General features: G+C 41.5%; 1 protein-coding gene across 10 annotated transcripts in view; it reads left to right on the forward strand.

The window, feature by feature from the left end:
• ZBTB46 (zinc finger and BTB domain containing 46) overlaps positions 1-25,933 on the forward strand; it is a 61,220-nt gene that overhangs the window by 29,878 nt on the left and 5,409 nt on the right. For 8 of the 10 annotated variants that reach the window (XM_064521652.1, XM_064521651.1, XM_064521645.1 and 5 more), the window contains 4 exons: positions 4,670-4,951; positions 10,872-11,044; positions 12,218-12,269; positions 12,360-20,737. In XM_064521652.1, coding sequence (XP_064377722.1) covers positions 4,670-4,951; positions 10,872-11,044; positions 12,218-12,269; positions 12,360-12,913 — 1,061 coding nt within the window. In that variant the 3' untranslated portion in view covers positions 12,914-20,737. Of the gene's footprint in view, positions 1-4,669; positions 4,952-10,871; positions 11,045-12,217; positions 12,270-12,359; positions 20,833-25,933 lie in introns of those variants that run through there. The other 2 variants (XM_064521654.1, XM_064521653.1) reach the window with 2 other exon arrangements.

The raw sequence follows: 25,933 nt of genomic DNA on the forward strand, positions 1-25,933 counted from the left end.
CATTCAGCTAGGTTTAATGCTTTTGCTGATGGTTTTCTCCTGGATATTGGGAAATAGTTTATAAAGTTTAATGTTTCATTCACATATTTTTAGTAAGTTGCGTCACCTTTATTTTTGTCATAGCTCTTCCCAAAGGGCTGGTAGTCATGACTTCTTCATTTTTGAATAGTACAACTTCTTTTTTTTTTTTTTTTTTAAAGGAAATTGGAACTTGTTATCGACAATGACCTTGATACCGATACGCTATAGTTGACTGAAGTGGGTTTTAAACACATATGTATTCTATTACAGATACAGCTCCCACGGTAGAATTAAATTTTTCATTTATTTGTTTCACTCTTTGTGAGCATTGTGGTTTCTGATCTTGTTCTTTTTATTGCAGCAATAAATTTTAATCTTAAGCCAGACTGTTTTGAAACTCTGAGTACATGATGAATCCTTGGGAAAGATTATTTAGATGGGATAACCTATCTCAGGCTAAAGAAATGCGACTAGTAGCCCAACAGCCTCGATGACTCTTCTGCAATGTGCCCTCAGCCACACTGATCACTAACACTATCCTGGAGCCTTTTTTTTTTCTTTTAATATGATCCAAAACTGTCTATCTGTTTATTATCAAGTTGCATGACTGCCTTGGTCTTGCTCAGGGGTTTTGGTCCCCGAAGGGCTGTCCGTGTGTACCTGCCACGCTCATGGCTTCCCGCGGAAAGTGGTTCGCTAGTAACACGGAGCTGTGTTTTGAGACTCCTTAAGACAGCAGTGACTAGACGTAAATTTTTTTGTCTTAGTCTCCATTTCTGGTGTAAAATCTCTTGTATTGGTGTTGTATCTGTAACATTGCATCTTTGAAATGGCCCTTGAATATCTGAATGATTTTTCAACAGAAAGTATTACTTTGTCTCTCTAATTAGCAGTACAAGCACAAATTAAATACTTAGGTCCCTGTATTTGTTTTGTTTTTCTGATGTCTGGGTTTGTGACATCTGTTTACATGACTTTCAAATTAAGTCTTCATGTGAAATCTTTTTTATGATAGTAGTGGCATGCCTGCTGCTAAGTGGGGTCCCTAATCTGGATTAGGGCTTCACATAATGTAGCAAAGACAGCGCGTGCCCCGTCTCTCCCAGCTCCCTGGCCGAGCAGGTATGCAGGTCACTTTTATTTTGCCCCAGCGTAAATTCCTGCACCTTTGGGGCGTCGCGTTGCTCCCCTGCCGAACGGCACCAGGCTGGTTCTTGTTTGCGGGCCTGCTGCAGGCTGCCTGGGTGGTGCGAGGGGCTGCGATCGCTCCTGCTCAGTCCGGAGAAGGGGCTTGTAGTTGGGCTTCCTATAGTCCTTTTATATGAGGCTTTCATGTGTAAATAAGAACTTTACTATGTAAATGTTGCTTTCGCAGTTTCAGGGATGCATGGCAAATACTGTTGCCAAAACTGTAAAAATAGGCTCTGTGTTTTATTAAAAAACTTCATTCATCTGAGTGAACAAACTAATAAAGATTTTCTAAAGCTTCAGTGTTTTTGAAAGCAGGCTGGTGTAATAAAATAACTGCAAAATAATTATTTACTAAAGAGACTAATGAGCTCAGTTTTTTTGAGCAGCATTAATTCCACATTTAACTTGCTGCACTGATCGGGATTTCCTGTGAATGGTGCCTGGAATCCATACAATAAAGGGGATTGTCTCAGTGGTGTGAAAAATGAATAATCTAAGATTTAGATGACTATTTCAGGCTTGCCACACGACCGATTGCCTTGAATAATTACAAAATAGCTCATTTACTGAAACTTGGTTTACATACTTTTGGAGCACTCTGATAAACAATTTAGATTATGGGCAGTAATGGATACTTTTGATTCATGTAGTTCTTTGCCTAAATCTTGCTAAAGAAATTGCATCCTAGAGAAAAGAGAGAAGTGGTTTTGGAGGCTCCGTGAAGAGGAACTTCAGGCATTTTTGGGTTTTGGTGTACTGAGAGTATTTTGGTAATTATGTGACTAAGTGGATATTTATTTTGCCTTAATGTGTATTTGATTAGGTTACTTCAGCTATAAATATTTCAAGCTCTAAAGCCTCTGTTTCACTGTCTCTAATCTTGGCTTTTGAGGAACATTTAATGTCTTGTTGTGGTTACAATTAATCTGCATGTGTTTTAGCAATTAGTGTTTATGTGCAGCAGGCAGCAGCAGATTCTGGCAACTGTCAATCAGCGCCTGTAACCGGCTCTGAAAGCAGAAGCGAGGAAACGCAAGGTGATTTACTGCCCAGCTTTTTGGCAACGCCGTTTTGTTGACAAACACCCGCTCTGGCCTGGATTATTCGCCATGTTTTGCAGAGTAGATGGGGAGAAGCAGAGGAATAGCAGCATTAGCATTGCTTTCTGTTTGATAAAGCTGCTTGATAAATCACCCTTTTAATGGGCTAGGATTTCCTTTCTTCACTGCCTCTTGGAACAGCTGTTGTGTCTTTTAAACGCTCATAATTTCCCTTTATACGGAAGTGTTCGTTTTTAAAGCAAACTTCAATATCTTTTTAAAAAGATACTGATACCTGCTAGCTGTTTGCACTGTAATAGAAGTGTGACAAAATATGTAAAAATTCAAAGCAATTAAAATGTTCTTCTGCTTGGCTAAGATTTAATAAAACTGATAAGATTACACAAACAAAACACAGATGGAGGAGGGCAAATGACTTCAAAGAGAGAACATCTCTGATGGTTCATGTCACTGCTGCTATCGTGTCTGTAGTCTCCAACCTTGAATATTGCCTCGGTCTCCCAAGCAGGGGAGTACTCCTTGCTAATGATCCTTGTTTTCCTTGCTGTTTGCTTTAGGCTTCTCCTTTTTTTAAAGGAGGTAGAGTAAGTTAAAAGCAAGCTGTAATGAACTTCTGTATATGCAGTAAAGTACAATTTAGTAAAGTAAATCTGAATGTGTTAAGGAATTTAAAATGCTTTGCACTTGGGGCTAGGAGATGCACCGAGTCTGATAGGGCTCCGCTGGCACGCCAGACACCCTGAGCAGGTCGCTTCGTCTGTTGTGGCTGTTACCGTCTGCAAAATGGAGATGAAAGTAATGATCTTCCTTCAGCAGTTTTTCAGGTTAGAGCAGAAAGGCACTGTATTAGCGTCCTCGTTAGCCTTTTTAATAAGGCTGTACAAATTGGTGTTTTGCCCTGGTTTTGAAGCTTCTGAGCGGTACAAGGCGGTGTGAGTGTGCGATCCTTCCTTCCTTCCTTCCCTCCCTGCTAATGAGTTCTGGTGCCGCGCTGCTGAGAAGCCTCCGCGTAGAAATCGGTGCTTGTCGCTGCGTGGTGCGTAGGCAACACCTGAATTCCTTGCGCTGAGAATCGGTGCAAGATGTATTAATGGATGCAGCTAAGTGGTAATTTTGTACACATGCCCCCACTATGAACTCTAATAGCCGCCTTTTGCATTAAGGGGATTTTAAAGTATTTTGACCTCTGAGGGAATAAAGGGTTAAAGATCTGAAAAACTGCATCTTTTTCTGTCTGATCATTCATTATCAGTGCCTTCTCATGGGATTTGGCTGTGTTTCCTCTCCATCTTGGACAGTACACATGCTACAAAGGCAATCGTTTGTTGGGAAGCTTTAGCCATTTTAGCCATGTACGTGATTGAGTTTTGAAATATTTGGCTGTATTTTGCTTCTGCATGTTCCTGGCTAGTTAATTTTAGTTTATGTGTGCTTTATAAATGGAGTAACAACCCTTGGAGGGTGGGGGGGTGGGGTGGGTGATTCTTCTGAAGAGTAGAGATACGGATACAAATCACTTTACTTTAGATAAAAATACACATATTACTTTAGACTGTAAGAGAATCAAAGTTCATACCAAGAGAGACTCTTCTCTTAGGCCTTCCAAAAATTGCAAAAATACATTACATACATACATACATACGTATATACATACATGTGAACCCCTACAAAACTGAGAAGGCTACAACAAGGGGTGCCGGGGAGGAATTACCTTGTTGCAGTCTTCTGGGTTTTGTATGGCTTCACTAACTGGTGTTTTTTGTTAATAGTCCGTTATGCTTTATGCACTTTCTCAGCAGCTTCCCATCGCAACTTGGGTAATCTGACTTTTACAGTGTGTTGCTTCTATGTAAAATCTACCCTCTGGGATATGCTGAGAACAAGTGGTTAGTGCGTACTTTTTTTTAAATAAATGCCTCCAAGAAATTTATACTAGTTATCAGTCCACTGTAATAAGCAGTTTATTACTGGATTTTTTTTTTAAACCTTCATCATGAGGAAGAAACGAAAGTATGAAAATTTTGGACTATCAGAGTAAAGTTATAGAAAAACAGAATTTAAATGTTTGAAAGTGATTTCAGTACTTTCAGCTATCCTAAAGTCTTAATGCAGGTAGCCATTGGGGTTCCTGTAGTAGTTAAAAATGAGTAAATACGTTTATATATATATAAATTTCAGTTATTGGTTGGGGTTTTGTATACATCTCTCTGCCTGGGAGAGGGCCCGAAAGGCCAAGCTCGCCTCGGTTTTTTTGGAAAGGGGGTGGGAGGGAACGGAAGATAACCAAGCGGTGCCAAGGCGGCCGTGCCTTTCCCGTGCTCGCTTAGGCAGGCGCGTGGATGTGCCCGGCCTCGGCCCTTCGCGCGGGGTCTCTGACGGCGTCTGTCTTCGCGCAGGTGCCGACGCGGCGGCCGCCGAGCCCAGCAGCTCCGACAGCCACGTGGAGCGGTCCGACCTCTACGCCGGCGTGGACGACGCGCTCCTGGGGGGCGAAGCGAGCTACCTCTCCCAGCCGCTGACGCCGGAGAAGGAGGACGCGCTGCAGGCTGCCACGGTCGCCAACCTGCGGGCCGCGCTCATGAGTAAGAACAGTTTGCTGTCTCTGAAAGCTGACATGCTGGGAGAGGATAGTTCTCTGCTGTTTGAGTACTTACCCAAAGGCACGCATTCGCTATCTCGTAAGTGTGTGTTTTTATATTTTTGCTTACTGATGCTTTAAGTGAAACCTTTAGTGAGAAGAAAAGAAAATACAGGTCATCTCCTGGTGTGTTGCTACCTAACTGTTTAAGTCCAGTTTTACGTTCTGCTTAATCACACTTCTCATAAAGTTTGGAAACCTGTACCTGTTATTGATACCACCTTAATGTCAACTTCTGAAACGGTAAATGAAAGTATGTCGTACATATATGTAGCACTTATCGCCAAATTTCTGTTTTACCTGTTTGCAAAATGGTATTTGCAAGCCACCCTTCGAGTCCTCCAGTTTAAAAAGCAGCTCCAAAGGTTTTGTATCCAAGACTGACTAATGTTAAACTGGAGGGGGGTGACCGTGGCTTGAGCGGTGCTCCTGTGTTCTTAAAACCGGTTATGATTTTGTGGATCACGTGATCTTTACTTTTTGATGTTTACTTTTAGACCCCATCTCTAAGTAATGAACAGGTATGGCTTTGTTATACTTGTGCTTGGAAATAAGTATTTATTTCACTGCTGGCGATCTGCTGGACACAGCTGTTATGTACCAGTACGTGCGGATAGCCTGTTTTTCAGCGTACTTGCACATCCTCTTCATTGTGATTGTAAAGTAGTTTGATTCTGTGGTGCACAAAAAAGCCCTGTAAATGTTGCATTTGAATAATACTTTCAAAGACGGGAACATGAATACACGGGACAGTTTGTGACATAATTTAGAACAGATTTCTGAGTATTCCATGTCCGTTTCCAGCCAAAAAGGTTTAATCTAAGAGATATGCTCAATTAAATAGGGTGAAAAGTTTACTTAAGGTATCTATTATTTTGTTTTTATTTCCTTTGATGGCAAAAAATAGATTATGCTTTAACTTAATGGTCACTCAGATTTTATGACAAGTAAAGGGAAATAACTGCACAGCCTAATGTCAGTCTTGGTGTCTCTTTTCCCTTCCCATATCTTAACAGTGGATTTTTTTTTAATCTGTCTGATTTAGAAAAAAAGCAATGGTTTTGTACCTTCTTCTGCCACTTAAATATTGGGGAGGAGAGGGAGTTGTGAAAGCAACGCTCTTGTTTCCACAGTAGTTTGCTTATCGAATAATCTCCAGTTAAATCAGATTTAGATGGTTCAAACTAAGCTAAGGAAATCCCTTCATTGCAATGAAATAGCCAAGATCCTCTGTAGCCGTCTAATCACCAGGCTTGGGTGCCAGAAAAAGGGTGTCCCCGGCACCTGGGTGGCGGGTGGTACGGGGCAGCCTGCGGCTGGGGACGTGATTTATGCACGGTGTGGTGGAACCTCTGGTTCATGACTGATGACATTAGTGGCTTCATCTTCTGTCATGATAAACTGGAATAATGATTGGACTGCACTCTATCCATCATCTTTGTCTTGGTTTGGGGATTTTGGATTTTACTTGTGAGCTGAAGGACCACTTGGCATAAAGACAAATGAGTAGAAACCGGTCATAAATTAAAGCTAGGAATTAGAGGGTGTCTAACCAGCTGAGAAATGAAGTCCTGAAACGGGCATGGTGTAGGCAAAAGACCAGCTAGGTTTAAAATGAAGATTGATAAATTTATAAATGGAGGTAAATGATAGATCGTGAATGGATGTGATGACTCAGGAGTTCCCTTCTGGTCTATATCTGAGGTCCCCGTTTTCCTGTCCTTTCACTATTGTATGAATTTCATTCAGCTAAGCTCCAGTCACCTCATCTTTATGGAAAAGGGAATTACTTGAGACAAATTTGGCTATTTGGTCTGTGGATTTCACAGCAGGTAAGGGGATGCAGCTGTGGCCGATAAGGGAATTCTTCTACAGAAGAAGTGGGCAGTTGAGGACCGAATTTTGTCTTCACCTTATTCAGAGTCAGAGGTTTTTGTTTACTTTAATATAAGACTCATGTGTTTTGGGGTCACTATTAAATAAACAAGGACAAGGAGTTTAATAGAAATTTTCAGTGAACAAAATGAGGGTAAAGCAAGTGATACAATTCTGGAGATCTGGAAACGCTGCCTAGGTTGGTGCTAGCTTTGTAGGGGTTTTTCACTTCTACAAACACAATTTGAGGATGTTGAGTCATTTTAACTCCTGGGTTGTAATAATAAAAGGGGGGGTAGGGCAGGAGCACAGTAAACAAGATTCCTTTTTGAAAACCAGACGGAGCAGCGTGGTGGTTCTCATTTGCCTGATGTGAGAAGGAAATGTGCTGATTTAAAGAATTAGAAGTGAACATTTGCTCTGAGTTTAAAAAACATAAGATGTACTTTAATCTTAACTGCAACCTCTGGATAGTTTTCATATTTTCTTTTGAACTAGTACAGTAAGTAACTGACTCAGTGGCAGCATTAACATTTATTTTTCTTTTCCGGAGTGAGACTTGGTTGAGGTGAGAGATCAGAAGAACGTGTTGGGCATGTTTGAAATCCCGCCGGGCCGTTTCTAAAGGGGGTATAACTCTCAAGGTTACCGTGTACGTTCCGAGTTTTAATTTTTCATATTGTTGTAAAAGTTAATAGAGGTTACCCCAAGGTTTTCATTTTACCTCATGCTCTTTTTTCTAATTCGCTGTATATTGTAATGATAACGTGAGGTGTGAAATTACTTAACATTCAGTTAATGGAAAACAGAGCACAGAGTGGTATTTTTTCCATGAATATCACTTTATTACTCTGATACAGTGAAACATGCGTACAGTATTTTTAAAGTTAACCAATTCAAAGCAATTTAAAACCAGAAGGGAAAACTGAAATGTCTGGTCATTCGGGTGATATGGTTACAGATAACCTGCAGCTAGGTGGTTTGAGGCTTAACATAATGCCGTGGCGTATGGTGAAGACTGACTTGCTTAATGCACTGGTTGGAAATCTGAAGAACACGTGTTTTGCAGAAAAAGGATGTGTCAGTGACTTGTGGGTAATACTGATTTCTCCTTGGGTGTCACTAGTTACTGAACCTGCATCACTTCTTGCTGTAGGTGCCTTTCAGATGAGACTCAGAGGTTCAGTTTTCCTTGCCTTTACACGTGTTCCCGGGTTGTCCGTAAGGGCAGGTTGTTTGCCGGTTCCCAGCTTCGGCGGTGCTATTGTACTGAGTCGCTTTGTTGTTTAACAATGTGCATTTTATTTATGGTACTGAACTTTGGTAGCATTGTTATCTGCAGTTGCACCACACTTATAAAATTCTCAAAGGTTTTTTAGGTGAACAGTTTTTAGCTGTTTTTGCCAAGTATAAGCAAGAGAATGGGAACATTAATACTCATTAAAAATGAGTTGGCTAATTTACATCCTTCTTTTTTTAAATGTGAAAACAAGTCAAAAAGTTTTCAGATTTGGGGGTGATTGACTACCTGCAAGAGTGAGTCCTTTCACGTTTTCAGAATAGCACGTTGCATACTTCTTTATATGTCTAAGTTTGGCTTTTCCTGTTTACCCTGTTGCAACTGGAACTGTTTATAGAAGCAATTCCTATGAAGCTTGTTGTCCAAGTGATTGCATGGTACACAGAGCCCTTTTCTTTTGGGCAAACCAGCTAATATTTTCTTTTTAGTTAGCAGTTCACTGAAGCCAATAATTCGTACTTGCACTAGGTGTTAAAGGAATACGTTTACCCAGCGGTCAGTTCTCCCAAGTGGGAGTTAAAGGTATTCGATTTGGCATGGAATTTCGGTACATGGTAAATGAAGATTTAGGGGAGAACGGTTGTCATTTTAAACAAGATATAATAACCTTTGCCCTTCTGTTTGTTTTCGACAATAGTTTATTGTTGAGCTGTCAGTTCTCTGAACAATAGCGAATGCTATAGTCATATAGATAACCGCTAAACCAATGCATCTTGTTCCATATGCGAAGCTGACTGAAGGAAAGCGCCTTTAATTTCTGATCAAAAAGTTAAAATATTTTTCATTAAAGACAAACACAAATTTAGGAGGAAAAAAGAGGTTGTTCACCATACTAGTCAGAATGAGACAAAACCTAAATTCAGATGCTGTTTGCGTTCTTGCATACAAACTATGGATCACCATGTGGTTTCTCTTCTTGTGATACTTGCAGTTGTTGAAACCCAATAAATATTTATTATTGTTTTAAAATTCATGTTTGTACCTTTTTGTTGTGTTGTATATCTTCCTGGCTCATTTTGAACGACTGAGTTTGTTTCTCCTTATTCTATTTCATTGCTCATTCATTAACTTTAACTTTTGTTTTAAGAAGTGTGTAGTTTCTTAGGAACCTGTGTAACTTTGTAAAGGTGCTAATAAAGAATTAATAAAGCCAGACTACTGGCTTGTCTTTACTGTATGCTGAAATACAGGTTGTTTAAGGAAATGCAACCCAGAGCTTCCTCTAAGTTGCCCGAAGTCAGTGCATGGCTCCAACATAAATAGCACAGTTTGAATAATTTTGTGAGATTCAGAAAAACAGTGACATTTTTGGATGGCTAGATAGGAATTTTGCTATCAACCTAGAAAGCTATAACCCTAGTAACACTTTCTAACTGGAAATACTGATGAATTCAGTCTTTTTTCCCATTGTTTCCTATCTCAGCTTATGGGGTTTCGGCATTTTGTTGCCCTCCCCTTAAATTATAATAGCAAAATATGAGCAGCACCAGAAAGAAGGCTTCCGTATTGTTATCATGCTTGAATAGATTTAACTAAGTTGTGCAAGGCTTCAATCTGTGATCAAAGCAGAGGAAAGCAGATCAAACATCCAGCCTGTGGTACACGAGTAGAATTTCCTTTGATAGCTGATAAAAAGCTAGGTTTGGGGTAGTTCCTATTTAGAAACCTGCATGCAGTTTGACTTGAATGCTTTGTTGTGACCCAGATCACAGTGTGCTGTGCTGGGATGCAGTATAAACTCTGTGTGACTTGTCATTTGTAACTGCATTAAAGAGTGTTTTTTGTATGCATAAAAGTTTCAGTCATACCCTTTTGTAGGAGGAGTAAAAAGCCTTTAGGACATAGAGTGCTTTAAGTATGATCTTGTTTAGTTTTACTTGTTATAATTTATATGAGCCTACAATATTTGCTTCTGATTTTGCCTGCCTTCTTCCCAAAAATAATGACCTGCTCGATACTTCATTCCAATATGTAGTCGATGCCAAGGTGCAGTCAGTGTGTGTTAAGGTTTAATTAACAATTTGTAATGTATAGAAACTAGCCTTGCTCACAGTCTTTATTTGTATATAGATTTGTCACTGATTATCAGCATATTTGGGGGAATATTGTATACCATTTGGCTGCTGCTGCAGAGTAAGGAAAAGGTTGTGATTCTGCTTCGGTCTGACAAATAATTTGTTTTCCCCTTTTTTTAACTGCAAGAGATTTTTAGACTGTAATGGCTGTCAGGTATAACGGAATAGTTTTGTACAAATCTTTCAACTTCCAAGCCTATAAAATCAGAGTAATACATTTTTTCCATCTTTTGTAAAGCACTTTGAGATCAAGGAATAACAGTTCTGTATCAAATAAAACACAAAAGTCAAGTCTTGGGTTTGAAAGCTTTAAATTTTAAAGAAGTTTAGTACTAGAATAAAGTTTCTTGTATATATGTTACTTGAAAATTTACATGTGTGTATTTGAAACGGTGCTTCTCAAAGAAGTGTCTTTCAGACCTGTGATTGCTCCGGATGTTTGTGCTGCGTTGTGCTCCTCTCTCCCGCCGTGCCATGCGACCTGACTCCGCCACCCACATCGCACGCAGACAAGGCGTTTTGGGTGGGGAGGCCGGTTTAAAAAACAAGCAGACAAACAAAAAAAGCCTGGCATCCCTGTACTGCTGCCTCCCCTCCCACTGACAGAAGATAAGCTGCGAGTGCTCATTCACTGCCTGTTCGAGGCCTTTTTTAAAACCGGCAGCTGGTGCTAGTTCACGTGGGTGAGATTCGTTTCCTGTGTTCCCCAGGGCCTGGCACCAACTTGAGTCGTTCAAGGGGCGAATGTGATGGCAAAGTGGAAGCACCATCTCCCCCGCTGCCTTCAGCACACCTTGCCACTCAGAGCCCCCCCGCGGTCTGCTCTTCTGGTGAAATGTCACCAGAAACCCTGATAAAAGGAGAGAGGCCTTCCTCAGCCCAGGTAAGCTCGTGGGGGGGAAATGCACACTCACTTAAATGTACAGGGACCTGCTTAATCAAGTTCTTCCCAATTGGGAGTACTCTGAAAGACCATTGTATCATATATTTTGATCTCTTGGCTAATTTTTTAAAATATAGGTTATTTTTAAACCTGAAAATCTGTTGAGGTCAGAGCTGGCATTGTCTTAATTTTACCCTTTTCTTCCTTACCTCAACAGAACTTGCATTCAGAAAATGGTTTTTTTTTTTTTTAAGTATACATGTCTTTTATTGTAAATCCATTAGTTTGCAAAACCTTATATGTAAGATATTACTAATGGCATGAAGGTATCCAAGCACCCAGCTGTCTAGTGCTTATTTTTGGTGTTTTGGATTTGGGTTTTTTTGAGCTATGTAGGTATGGATAGAGGCAGACTGATTTTCTGCGTTATAGGAGTTAGACATAAAATCCATTGCTTTCTGTAGCATTTCTTATTTGTAGTATTTTGAGTAAGACTTTATCCCCATTAAACAAATGGATGAAAACACAGATTTTGCTTTGCGGTCACCTTAGAGAAAAATGAGATGGTAAGAGCTGCTAATAGCCACTTCCCCGGTCTGACAGAGCTGCCCAGACTGCATCGTGTGCTCGACCTCATGGAGGGTTGCCATCTGCCGCACTCTGGCATATTGCAAATGGTTTATGAAAAAAATCAGCTTTTATTTATAATTTGATTCAGCAATGCCAGAGAGCATTGCGTAAAGGGAACTGAGCAGAACGTACATTGTTTTCTATGGGCTTTGCTCTGTGGAGAGAAGTATCTTTCGTAGGGCTAAGGGAAAATTTTCTAATTTTGTGGCATCTGCTAGAAATTTTCTATCCCATGTTTCCCACTGGCTTGAGTGGGAGCTACAAGTGCTTAGTGACACTGAAAACTGAGTACTGTTACCAAGGACCTAGATAGGAGTGTTGATTACTTGTCTTTAGGCATCAAATCTTGCAGAATATGGCCTAAGTAACTAAGCTTTGTTAACAGCGAAAATTTTGCAAAGACGAATAGCATTGCCAAGTCTAACGATGGACCTCCCTTAAACAAGGGGTGAGGGTATTGGTGAGATAGGAGTCTGAGCATTAGCTGCAAAGACGTGTTCTTGTAAATGCTTGCCTTAACTTAAGTACGCTTTTCATTTGCAGGCCACTTACAATGGATTTTTAACACTTTGGCAGTTTGATAACTCCGACTCAGGTAAGTAGAGTTAAAAATAGTTTTTTAGTTATTGTTGTTTTATACCAGAAGACATTGATTTGTACGTGTGTATGTGTATTTCTGTTTTAGATTTAAGTTTTTCAAGATCTGAAGACATGGACTTAACCAATGATGGCCTATTCCTAGACTCAGCCCTAACCAAGAGACTGGTTTGTGGTTTCTGCAGGAGGGTTTTCGAGTGTGCTGACCAGCTGAAGGAACACGTCCTCGAGCACGCGTTGTCCGTGATTCTCCCGTTTGACTTCGCCGACTGTCCCCGGCCGGGCCTCGCGGACGGCGTGCCCCCCGGCCAGCTCGCTCGCTTCCAGTGCTCCAAATGCCCTGCGAGCTTCACCCTGAAGTCGAACATGGATCGGCACAAGAAGACAATCCACTTCAACTGTAAGAAGATGCAGTGTCCGAACTGTGCCAAGCTCTTTCGAGACAAGACAGACTTAAACCGGCACCTTATGTCTGTGCACTCCAGCGAGCGTACTTTTGTGTGTCTCTCTTGCGGCAAGGGCTTTGGTACCCAGAAGAACCTCACGAACCATATGAAAGTGTGTTCCCCAGGCTCTGCCCCGCTGGGAGGGTTTGAGCTTTTGGATAGCGTGGAACAAAATCAGGATCCTGAGGATGTGTAGCTACTGTTGTGTATGTTAGGGGTTTATTTCTTTTAACTAGGAAAACAAAGTTGTGTCATTGTTTTCCTACTGCAAATAAACTTGCCACAGGTGTAATGTAACGTAGTAACTCCCAAATGCTGATCAGGTTGATAACGCACAGGTTCCAGATACTGTATAACTAATAATTGCAACCATGGTGCAATGTTTGTGTAAAGATACTTTGGTCAATCCATATAATGGCACTTTGGATATTTTATTGTATGGTAATACTGTGTACTTACTGCCTTAAACTTTTTTATCAGTAGATCTCAAAGTGCTTTATAAAAGAAATGGGGTGTTTTCCCGTGTTGAAAGGGAAAATAACGTACCAAATCTTGCGAGCGTGTTAGCAGTAGGATCGGTAATAGGCTTCAGTTGTCTGAGTTCTGGTCTAGTGCTCTGTCCATTAGGCAGCTCAGTCACTGCAGGGTTGTTTCAGGAAGCTGTGAGGCGCTGGGTTGCTCAGCACCATAAGATGTTTATGAAGGCTGGTTTTCTATGTCACTTAAAGGGCGGGGGAACATGCATCTTTGCATTTGTGCAACAGGGGGTATATTATTTGGGCTTTCAAAATTGTTGCAAGGTGTGTATATTTTATTACTTGGTATTATCTTTGAATATGTTAGGACTTTTTAAAATATACTTGAGTATGGCTGTGACTTTCAGGAGTTCGCTACATTTTCTGACTCTAGTTTGTTTTAAGTGATGTATTAAGTTGGCCAAACTGTAAATGTATGCTGTTGAAATGGAAAGAAGGGGCTATACTGTGAGCTATGGTGCGCGTAGAAAATCAGTCATGGTTGTTGCTGGAAGGTTGAAGACTTACCTTAATGCCTATTACATTACTTTTTTTTTTTTTTAAGAGATTAAGTACTTATATGCGCCTCTTGCTATATATTTATACACAAAGCCAGATTATAGTAACTGTTAAATGAAAGTCGCGTAATTGAAAGTCTGCTGCGTACAGCCCGGCTGGTCAGCAGTTTGAGCTTTAGTGTTGTGTGTCGTAGGGTTGCTTTCCTTAACAAGCAAGGCACAACTAGAAAAAACAGAGCAACTTGCAAATAATCTTTTGACTCCTTAAGAAAGAAGTTACTTCTCTTGTAATATAGTTGCATCTCAGGGAGACAAAAATGAGAAATACTTAATCACGCACAGAAGGGACTTAAACAGCCTGAGGTCTTCAGTGGAGACTTTCTTGCAAAGTTGTTTTCTGTGGAAAGCCAGAGGAGAAAGATCTGTCGTTTCTTTCTGCCCTGTATTCTTGTTATAGCGGGAATAGGTGTATTCTGGCATAGTGCTGCTCCACCCGTTCCTGCTGAAATTTGGAGCTTCATTGCCTCAGGGCAGGGTTTCTGAGCATTGGGAAGCTGGTGTTTCCCTGTTTGGCTTAGTTCTCACACTTCATTTAAGCTAGGTATAATCAGAGTTGAGAATATGTTTCTATATAACCACACTTCAGTCAATTTTTTGGTGAAGTTATGCAAATTTTTTTGTTCCCATAGACTTCCTTGTCATTGTCAATCACAGGTACCTGTGAATATGTCTAGTTTCCAATCCTTATAAGGATTATGAGTAATTTGCTTTTGAATACGAAGCAGGTGAAGTAGGAAAAAGCTGAGCCAGAAGAGAGAGTTGTGACCAAAATGTGTCTTATCTGGAAGTCTGGGAGGAGCACACTAGATTTTTTTTTCCCTGCCTTAGAAGAGTAAGACACCAGCAAAAGTAATTGCAGCAATTTTTAAAAGACTCCATTCACATGGCAGTTGCTATCAGCATATTTCATGTTTGTTCATTTTTTTTCTCACATGGAAATTTTTGTCCCATTATTATATCAGCCATGCATCTGACTTCTCTAATGTATTCACTGGACAAAAGATAATATTAAAATCTAGTCACCATCATAATAGCAGACATGATGGGACATATATGTCCCAGTATTGACATATGTGCTCATGAAAGACCATATTTAACCATTTCAACAGTTTTCTAATTAAAATTTTCAACAGAATCAAGTATTTTGAGGTTCATATGTCACTGCATATGAAAGCACTCGTATAACTTGAGAATTTAATTCAACATTAAACTATTTTCCTGTAGTCAGATAAACTTATTCTCTTTCTAGTAGAGGTTTAAGTAGTGTTTTACTTTCTCCATAGCATCAAATTGCTTTCCTGACTTCAGTGCTGGGTTTTTCCGGAGCAGATTTTTTAAAATATTAAAACCAAAGGGTAAAGTATAACAGAGGCTTACAGAGTTTGCATTTTTTTTTAATAGTATATGCACGTTAGAAAGTGGTGTGGGAAGATGATGGAAATTGTAAATTTGACTGTTAAATTGCATCTTGCTATTTACAACCTTAAAATATAATGAGGAATAAGTAGACAAAAATTGTCTTAAAGCTAGTTTGTGAATTCTTCATAATAAGCAAATGAGTGTAGTATTTCAGTGATTACTGCATGATTACTGGTTTACAGAGTAAATACAGAGTAGCTCTGTCAGGCAGTAAATCAATCACTAGTGCTTTCACTCCTCTCACGTCAGGAATATGGGAACCTGTTTCATTTAACACCCCTTGTCCTGAAGGAAGTTTTGTCACTGTCTTCTGCCACCTGGAAGCTTTGTTGCATGCCTGTCTGTACTTCCACCTGCAAACTCAGGCTGTTGTAATACTTCATGGAAAAGAGCCGGTTTGTCTCCGTTTGTCCCCTCGTCACTGCCTCGTCACTGCCTCTTAGCATCGCCAGCGGGAACTGTTCGGGATTCAGAGCTCTAGATGGTGCAGGCAGCATTCGGGGAGCTAGTGGCGTCGGTGAAACCATTTCTGGGGGTGTCTTCCCTGCCTTTCTCCTGCTTCGACTGTGCAGGTTGTCAAATGCTCGGTTTTGTTTCTGTTCTCGTGGGATTGCAGGAAAGGGGAGGAACCAGAGCCTAAGGTCTGAGTTGTGGCATTTTCGGTCTTCTACCGGGGCTTTTCTCTCGTTAAGACGTATTGCAAAGTGCTGAGCTTTCCTCCCGCTCCAGGACCTCCTTGCTCCAGAGGCAGCTGGTTTGCAGGTTGTCCGGCTCATCTTGCAAGCGGGGTCCAAAAGCCAAAGGTTGAGTTACCAAATGTAGGCAGTCCACGTGCCGTGGGAGGGAGGAGAGAGAAAATGAGGGTGTAGGGAGTTGAGCCGGAGGTTCGATCTGATTCCTCTGTAATAGTAACGCTTCCAATTGCACTGCTAGAATATGGCATTTTTAAGACAAGATATTACACTAAAAGGTTTTCTTTCTGACCTATGGAAATTAAAAATTGCATAGTTTTAAAATATTTTGGGGGAAAGTATACAGAGTATAGATTTTTTTCACCAAAATTCTGCCACCCAAGCTTAGCAAATGTCTTGGTTTATGTTTTGCTTTCTCTGATTCAGAGGAATTTGTGTATGATCTCCATCAGAGGTTGATAGACCAGGTTTTTTATTATTATATTTTTGCAGTTTATTCATATTTTTTAAAAAGCTTCATTCAAAGGTGATGGACAGTAAATGCATTTCCAAAACCATATAGTGTTTAAACTACTTGTTACATTTTTAAATGAGGAAAGAGTGGTAACTTTATTACTTAAGAAAAATATTAGAACATAAAAACCAAGAAAAATTAACCTCAGTGAAATAAGTAGTTACTTGAGTAGACAACACCAAAGGCTGCTTTTTCAAGCATTGTTGGGTTGATTTAAAAAATGCACATAATTTGTAAATATTTTAATGAAATTAAGTACGTAGATTTTTACTGTGGCACTGTTTGTATTATATTCTCCATTTCTTGGTGCTGTTCTTCATATAGTGCTGTCCAATAGCTAGTTATCTATGGTGCTACTGTTAATGGTCTTGGTGATCTTGTTAAAGATTATTTCTTTAGACCTTAATGCTGCTATACTTAAGCTCTATAAAATATTAATACGAGCCTTTTTATGTAGGGCCAATAGTTTGTACATTTTAACTTTGTCATTTAGACAAAAAATTATGCCTATACCAAAGTTGGTATGTTGCTCATTAAATATATGTGCATGCAGGCATATATATTTAACAGTACTGTGAAAATGTTAACTGCAATACTTTTTTTTTTTATCTACAATGCTGTAATTTTTCAGGTGTTGACTTTTGTAGATACAAAAATCAAACATATGGCTATTTGGTGAAAGAGTTTTCAATAAAACTATAACTGCAAAAAAAGTTCTGTGACTATTTTTAAATGTAAGCGCACTGGAAGCTGAAAATGTTATTCTCTGGTGATTTAAGATGAATACCAGCAAAAGTATGCGTGAGGGATATTGTAATCAGGAATTGTTATGAATATGTTGTTAGAAACAGATTTTCAATCTGTTTGACCTTAAGGCTTTCATCTCCCTTGATAAATAGAAATAATTAAAATGGTATGATGGATTAGTAACTCTTCTTTGAAAATATACAAACGTGGGCTTTTTTGTCCAGGTTAGATATGCAAATACACACCTTATCAGCGTGAGCATGCCCTGATTATGCATCTAAAGTGGGATAAATACTTACAAATCTAGAGAACTGCGTGTGTGCGAAAGCAGCTTGTTAATGATGCGGGTTCTTGCACCTAATGTCTGAAGTTGCCTTTTGAGCTTCTGCGCTAGCTCAGACGTGCAAGCTGAAGGGATCAGTAATGGACAGTGAACGGTGGAAAGCACGTGGTCATTTAGGAAATGACAGCGTCAGGTACCATCTGGTGATACAGGAAATGAAGTATTTTGTAGCATTCTCGTCTCTAAAGCACTTTTGTTTCGTAACATTGGGACCTAGTTGCTGTGTTGCTCCGTGGCAGATTTTGGGGAGCGAGGTGGTTAACGTGGCTTCCGGAGCAGCTCGGCTCTGCTCGCCGTGCCCTCCGCCCGGGCCCGGTGTATGTCGTGGAAAGGACCTTGGGCTGGAGGAAGGGGGTTATGTGACCCCTGTTGACTTCACTTGATCAGCTTATAGCTTGCTTACCTTGTCTAGACGACGCAGTAATAGGTTTACGGTGATCCTGGGGAATACAGATGTTTTGGCTGTATGGCCTACTGCTAATACCCAAGCAGCTACAAGATCAGACTGGAAACATTTATCATAAATAGCTTTGTGTCATGAAACTGAAACTTGCTGAGGATTTTCCTGTAGGAGAAAGTGGGCTCCTTGCCTCAGATTGTGTAGACCAGGGTGGTGTGTCATATCCAAAGGAGAAGATGCAGCAAAAAATGTTTTTCCTGTAATTTAAGTTTTCCCAGGAAGGGAGCAAATACAAGAGAGAAGGCCTTTTCATATTCTAGTTGTTTCAACAAAATCTTGTAAGTAAGAAGTTGGATATGTGGTGGGACTGTGCAGACGAGCTGAGCTGTTGTTACGCGGCAGCAAAAGCTGGCACAAAGCCCTGGATGCTAGAGTCTCCGTTCCTGCCTGGAACCTGCACGCTGAAGCGTCATCTTGGAGCTTCCCAAAGCGGCACGAGTGTGGGTGCACGTTATCGCGTTAAACCAGCCTTTTAAAATGCCACTTGATTGCAGGAAGTAATCTTTACTGACAGGTGGATAAAATATTCTTAGCTTTCACTATTACTGTCATCGCTATTGCAGCCATGATCCAGGTGAGTGAGTGAGATTTTCTTCCCCCTCATTTTGGGCTAGAAAATTCTCATGGCTGCTTTACAGACACGCTTTAGGCATCTGTAGGAAGCAGTACCACAGCTGTTGAGCAGCCCAGAGGGGCAATTTAGGAGTAAAGAATATTAGATCCAAACAAACTGCTGATCCAAGGGGATATTTTTTCAGTTACCTGCGTGGCGGCTTTTTTTCCTTGTAAGTAACCAGAAGAAATGCTAAGACAAAATTCATATCATGACAACTTTTAAGATTTTGAACCATGCTTTTATTCTGTCTTAGAAAAAAAAAATTTCTAAGCAAACTTTAAGATGATCTTGTGTTGAAACCTTTGTTCTGATTTAAAAGGTGGTGGATGTGAATTCTCATTAAAATGTTGGCTGCGGTAACAAAGCACCTTCCGGCACAGTTCTGTAGGACTTTTTTCCAGCATTGGCTTAGAGAGAAGATTCCTCCCAGTAAGGGGAAGAGGATTTCCACTTCCTGTGGAATTCTGTTTTATTTATTCCCCTGGCCAAATACTGAACATGCGAAGCTTGCTCAGCTTTTGAAACCTTGTAAAATAGTGTGTTTTCTCTTTATATTGGAAGCAGCATAGCTCTTTATCTCCTGCCTGGATTTCCTGGTGGAAAAAAGAACAAATGGTCAGTTAAAGAGTGACATTTCTAACACTATATCCTCCTCTAGTGAAGACGTCTTTGGCTATGTCCTGCCAGCTTTATAGTATCAGCAGCGTCATGATGTAGTTTTCACTGGTTTTACATGAGAGTCAAATGTAGTTGTTCTTCACATTGTTTTCATCTGCATTGCAAATATAAGACAAAGTAAATTTTCAAAACAGAAGGAAAAAAAAGCCCACAAATTGGGTATTAAATAACACCGAATGCAGAGACATGCTGAGTTTAAAAAAGGGGGGAGAGGGCTTTTTTTTTAAATAGCTCTTTTTTTCAGAATACAGTTCAACTCCCCAGGGCATTATCTGTGGTATACCGAGAATATGCGGCATGCATTCAGCCAGTAGGGCTTTTCTAGGAAATAACATTTGAATATGTATCTAAAGATATTGCAAAGTATTCAGTATGTCAGAAACCTATAGTAGGTATGGCATTTCCCTTATTCCCTTCACTCTCTTACATACACTGTTTCATGTACCAGAAGAAGCCATTTACATATACAATACCATATTTAAGAGATTAACCAGAATTTGCTTTCTTTTTTTTTTCTCCTTGTTATGTAAACAGTACATTGCTTTGAGAAATGACAATAATTAGGACAGAAGTGGGTGAAAATTAACATATTAATGGAAAGAAATAGAATTATAGAAGGTGGAGATAAAAATTATATCCACGTGGACAGTCATTTCCAAATTTATAGTGGGTGGATTTCCTTAGGGAATAGCAAATACTCTATTTTCACCTGCCATATTTTGCATATTGCACTTTCATTTTGTTTGGAGGAGGAAATACCAACACAGCTGCTATGCGCATTCTTCTGGCAAATTAGACCCTTGGGCTGTCAATACTGCACGTATCCCTTGAGTCTGCTTTCAGTGCACTTCCAAAGAGATGACATGAAGAAAAGACTCAAAAATGTCAGAATGACTTCAGATAATTCATCATCTTCCAGTCCGGCAAAATATGATTAAAAAGAAAAGTCCATGAAGGACTGTGCAGTTGAATTGAAGCGTGACCCTCACAAGCCTCCTTAAGACTCAGTGTTTTGCACCTTTCTGTATTTCTCTGCCCATGCCATAGCGGTATTTAGGCTAATTCATTATAGTAAATTAACATAGCAGATTGTCAGCTGCCTTTATTTCCTCTTTAAAAAGTATTAGACAATGTGTGTTGATGGCTGTTGCTTAATGTTTGTGTACTGGCTTTTCCAAAAGTTTCTCTGATGAAGGTACTCGAAGTTCTTAGCTTTAATCATGTCGTATGAGTACATGGATTAAAAAAGGTTTAGATGGTTACGAGGTGAGAATATACTTTCACAGTGAAATAATTGAATAGTGAGATACTGAGCAGGGAGGCTGACCGTGCTGGGGTGTTCTGCGAGTAACCTCTGTTTTGCTTGCTCTCTTGCAGTCAACGAGTTCACGGTGATCAGAAAGAAGTTCAAGTGCCCCTACTGCAGTTTTTCAGCCATGCACCAGTGCATCCTGAAGAGACACATGCGATCCCACACGGGAGAAAGGCCCTACCCGTGCGAAATCTGCGGGAAGAAGTTCACGCGCCGCGAGCACATGAAGCGGCACACCTTGGTAAGGAGGCCCCGCCGAGGCAGCCGGCGTGGGGGGCGGTTGGAAACGGAGATGGTCTGTGCAGGTTAAAGATAACGGGAGCTTCCTGCGATTTAGGTGCGTGTTTTGCCTTCCCCTCCGGGGCTCCTCTGAGCCGCTGCAGCCTCCCCCGGTGTCGCGTCCCCCGCTTCGCCGGGTGCCCATCCCGAGCTGGGCGCTGCCCCGCGTCTCGCGCCGCTCGTTCCTTCCTGTCGCCTCGGGGCTGGGAGGAAAAATAGCGAAGGCTGCATAAAAAGGAGGTTTTTCAGTAGGTCAAATGATTGAGTACAGAAAGTTTTAAAAGGCTATGTCTCTCGCACAGGAAAATTCAAGCCAAAGCTACTCTAGTCTGACAATACTTAATGATCAAAACCAATGCTACGTTTTATTAAAACCTCCTTGCTATTCAAAAACCTAGTAGGAGGCTGGTTAATGGCATATCAGGCTTTTTAAAACTTCTCCATAAATAACATTTTCAAGCCAATTTTTTTTTTCACGGTAGAATTAATTTACCGTTGTAAAGTGGTTTCTCTAAGCTTTGGTATAGATGTGATAGTGTGTGGAAAACCACATCATTTCTATGTAATTATTATTATTATGTCATTATTTCAGTAATGCACACCAGTAAGCTCTATTGCCCCTCTAATTAAGCCTGTAGAGAAAACAAGTTCTTCATTAATACTAGGGGCTGTACTTGCGCGGCTCTAATGCTGTGAGATATTTAAAACAAAAAAAAATCACGAGAGTGTAGACAGTTTCAGTGACTAAGAATTACTTGTTCAGGTCATTTGAATAACTTTATCTATATTTGCATTATCAAATTTTGGATGCAAAATTACCTTAGTGGAGGAGATACGATAGATTAATGAACGCTTTCCTGGTTGTAACTCATGAAAAGCCACAAAGCATTTGAGTGCCCTCCTCCTGGCCCTGCAGGCATGTGCCTGCCCTTACGTACCTTCCTTCAAGGCAGTGTAAGAGCAGTAATGTACCGCTTTCAAGTATAGCAAAATCTGCGAGTTCCTTCTCCTCTTCTAAAAAGCGGCCTCTAAACTGATGAGACTCAGCGCGTTTTTACATGCTGTGGCACAGGCAGCAAACTGCGCTGCAGCCTTCAGGAATGAAATCGAGGTGATCTGCAAATTAATTTTCGTTCTCAATTTCTGCTGCTGGAATCATTCCAGGTCACTGACTTAGCGTGTTGAGTTTGAAGTTCCAGTTCCCTTCTTCATACACAGGGAAGATGAAGTCAGATATTTGTGAATGTAGACAGGAGCGGATATATATGTATTTATCCTTCATGTCTGTCTGAATCTTCTTCTCAGACTTCTTGTGTGTCAGGAATTAAACTTGTTTAGAAAATGCCAACTAGGTTATGGATTTGTAATGCCAGGAGAAATTCCTGAAAAAAGCGCAACACTGACAGTGACAATTTGCTTTTATCCCAAAGAGAGACCGAGATGTATCTTGTAATACCTGCACTAAAGAAAAAGGGACTTTCTGATGCTGCAACTAAAAGAAACTAATTTTTATATTTGGATTCAAAAATCTTTCCTTGTGAAAGAAAACATCACATGGTTGTGTCTTTTTTTCCGTTTTTCCCACTGGATTCTGCTGTACTGTGTCGAACTGCTGCTAACTATCAAAAATTGCTGCAAAGGAGCCTAACGGTGGGGGTGACTTGTGGAGCCGGGAGCCTTGTGTGTGGCGTTAGGAAGAAAGCCCCAGAAAAGTTTTATTATTACAATTTTATTATTAATCTGAAGTTTCTGTTGAAATTAAGCTATGAAAAGGGGGATTTTCTTATGTCCAAATGACGTCTTGATCCTCATTTACCGAAGAGGTGCAGTGCAAGCTGTGTGAAGTGCTTATGGCAAGCGTAACTTCTGCGTTCTCACGCTTCGCTTGTCTGGTTACCTTATTTCCGTTGTGTATGACGCTTTGGGGCTTAATTTTCAATATTCAGGTAAATCTGCACAGATGAATGCTGGTGTGCATCAAATGAAAATACGTGTTATAAAAATAATGTGTAGACAAAGGAAATAGATTTAACATGCCAAAAGTCATGTTTCTCTCAGTTCCTTGACTGAGAACCAAAGGCTGAAGGGACTGTTTTAGTTGTACATTTAGCTCAGATTAAAAAAAAATAGTTTTTATGAGTCTTTGTATAAAATTTGAGTTGAATAGATATGTTTGTGGGGTTTGTTTGTTTGGATATTAAAGTAAACACAAGTTTTGCTTTCTGAAATCTTTGCAGCTGTGACACATCTATATTGTCCTAGAGCATAAATTGAGATTTGGAGACCGGTTGCAGTAAACGGCCTGTGTCCAAAAGGAGATGCTACCCCTGTAGTATCGTAAGGGTTTGCAGCTAGAGGGATGAATTGAGAGTTGCTTGGCTCTAGTTTGAAGTGATTTGTCTCCATGCATGCTAAAACTTTCTTGCCCAGGCTGTTGCAGCGTCCCAAGCACCCGGCAGCTGCTTAAAAGTGGCAGCCTCAACTCGGAAGGGAAAAGAGCAGTTTCATCTGCTTGCTGAGCGTCTGTCTCCTCGCAGAAGCTGTTATTTAAGAATCGGCAGTGAGCTTTGCTGCGATCGTCGGTGCGGCGCTGTGCCCGCAGTGTGCCTTGTGCCCGCTGCCGTTCCCGGAGCGCGTGCCTTTTCCCGGGAAGGGCTGCTGCAGCGCAGCTGGTCGCCCGTGCCCTGCTTGCGGCAGATGCCGGGGCCACGGCGGGGCTCGCCGAGCGGCGGTGGGCCGAGCCCCGTTTCTGTGCTTAATACTTAGTATTTTGGCAATAAGAGAAGTAGGATTAGTTTCTGTTCAGCTGCATCCAGCAGTAGTGTTCCCTGAGGATACGCTGACTAAACCGTCACTGTTGGAAAAGAGGGAGCGAGGTGATCAGTTCACGCTTTTTAACAGATAGTTACACTGTGCGTTATTTTTGGTACCTCTTTTACCATTCCTTTTTTATATGGCTCTTTTAGCCCTTATTCTGCACCTTTTAGCACTTTCTATAGCTGTATTCAGCTTTTGATTCTTCAAAGCCATGTTTCTCACAGTTTAACTGAGTGCTGTGTGTTGAGCCTGTTGGACGGCTTTGAGCAGCCCTGTCCGACAGCGTTTCAAAGCGCTTACATACAGTGTTAAAAAAGAAAAAAAGACCAAAAGTCAGCAGTATGGCCTGATACAGTTGGAGAACGTGACGTGGAGACCAGCCCAGAGCGCGGGAAAGCCGTAGCGAGAGAGTCGGAGAAACGCGCAGGCTTTGAGCGCAGCTGGGGGGTCAGAGAGCCGGAGCGAGCGCCTGCGGCAGCAAGCGCAGAGGGGACAAGGTCGGTCAATTTGTCCTTTTTCCAAATATCTGTAGCTTAGCAGGGTATTGGGTGAGAAAAAAGAAACAGCTGGTTAGGTGGAATCCAGCTGCAAGAACAGATTAGCCTGAACGCGGGAGAGGGAACCGGCCTTGCCGTCGGCTCTGCCCGCTCCGGCCGAAGGTGCGCGGGCCGGGGACTGCTCAAAGAGCGGCCGTGGGGCCTGGGCGCTTTCACGCCGACACCGGTCTCCGAGAAAGGGCCGGGCAGCCGTCCACGTGCAGACCGCTACGCTCTCACCTGGCAGCTGCTTTCAAACAAAAGGAAGTACTTTTTCACGCAGGGTGTATTTAAGTAGTAAAACCTTCCGTACGGGCCGTTGTGAAAATGAAAAGTGTAAACGAGTTCAGAAGAGGATTAGACACGGGCAGCCCATGCCCAGAGGCTCTGATAGCTGCTGGTGGCCAAGGTGCATTTTGGGCAGTCCCGGTACGGCATTTCTAGACCCAGAGGCTCACCCTGCCCTGGGGCCTGAGAGCATCCGCAGGCGCCTGCCGCTTGGCCCTCTCCCTGCTCTCCTTGCTGCAGCTGCAGAAACGGCCCCGTTTCTGCCGGCCTCGTAGATGCATCTCTTTCCAAGACCCGATAGCCGTGCATCCGAATGCAACGGTACCTGGTCGAAGTAGGTGGTGAACGTCATCGCCCTTTAGCACAAAGGACGCGTTCAGCGGAGGTGCCCGACCCGGGCTCCGGGCTGCCGAAGCGCTGCGGTTCCCACCGGCGCGGCAGGCCGTGCTTTTTGGGAGAGAAGCAGGTGAAAGCATCACTGAGCAAGTTCCTTGGCTTCTGCACGTGGAAAAAACAGCCGGAGACAGGATTCACCTTGGGGTGCTTCTGTCCTCCTCAAAGTATGTCACTTTGGTCACTGCATGGCGAGGTTTGAATCTTGAATGATTTCTGGTATCCTGCAGAGCATTTTCCCTCTTACGGCTGATTTTGTATGTGTGGCAGCTCTATTTGCCTGTTATTTGCAGACATAAGATGCAGCGTGATTTATAGAACAGAAACATTTGTGACAAACCATTTTTCAGCTTCCAGAGTAGTCAGAAATAAGGTTAGAAGTGCATTCAACAGCATTTTTTTTAAAAGATAGAGGATGCATTCATTGTGTTGCTGTTCTTTGGTCCCTGATAGCGAAGGGATCAGGAGGGAGACTGCTAAATTAACGTGACATTAACCTGTTTGACAGTGGGTTGTTCTGGTCTCGTCTATGCAGAGGGCCATTTGGGTGGTTCGTTAGGTTTTCCTCGTGTTGTTGCAGTGCAGTTGAAGATGTGCTCAGCCGTGCTGCATCTGCAAAGCGTTGGTTCAAAGCAGGCTTTTCTCAGGGGAGGTCAGCCTCGCTCCACCATCAGAAACCTCGCCTGAAGTCATGCAGCTCGTCGTCACTAGGATTTTTAAATGCAGTTGCGTTTAGCAGCTTCATGAGTGAGAAGCCAGCAGAGGTAATTGCTTCCTTTGACAGATCTGCAGAAAATCTGGTGTTGCGCTGTCATTGCTACAACTTTCAAACATGTTTCTTGGCAACTTTTAACTCTTGTGTGGTTAAGGTGTTACCTTAAGCTGGTTTGTGACTGTGAAAACTGTAACAGAAGTTTTTAGAGTTACTGCGCCCTGGACTAGAAAAAAAGGGGGAGAAAATGTAAGCGATGAGAATTTCATCCCAAGATTACTAGTTTGGTGATGAAGAGGCATTTCCGAAAGGGTTTT

This window comes from Dromaius novaehollandiae, chromosome 16 (assembly GCF_036370855.1).
Source record: "Dromaius novaehollandiae isolate bDroNov1 chromosome 16, bDroNov1.hap1, whole genome shotgun sequence".
In the NCBI taxonomy this organism is placed as follows: Eukaryota; Metazoa; Chordata; class Aves; order Casuariiformes; family Dromaiidae; genus Dromaius; species Dromaius novaehollandiae.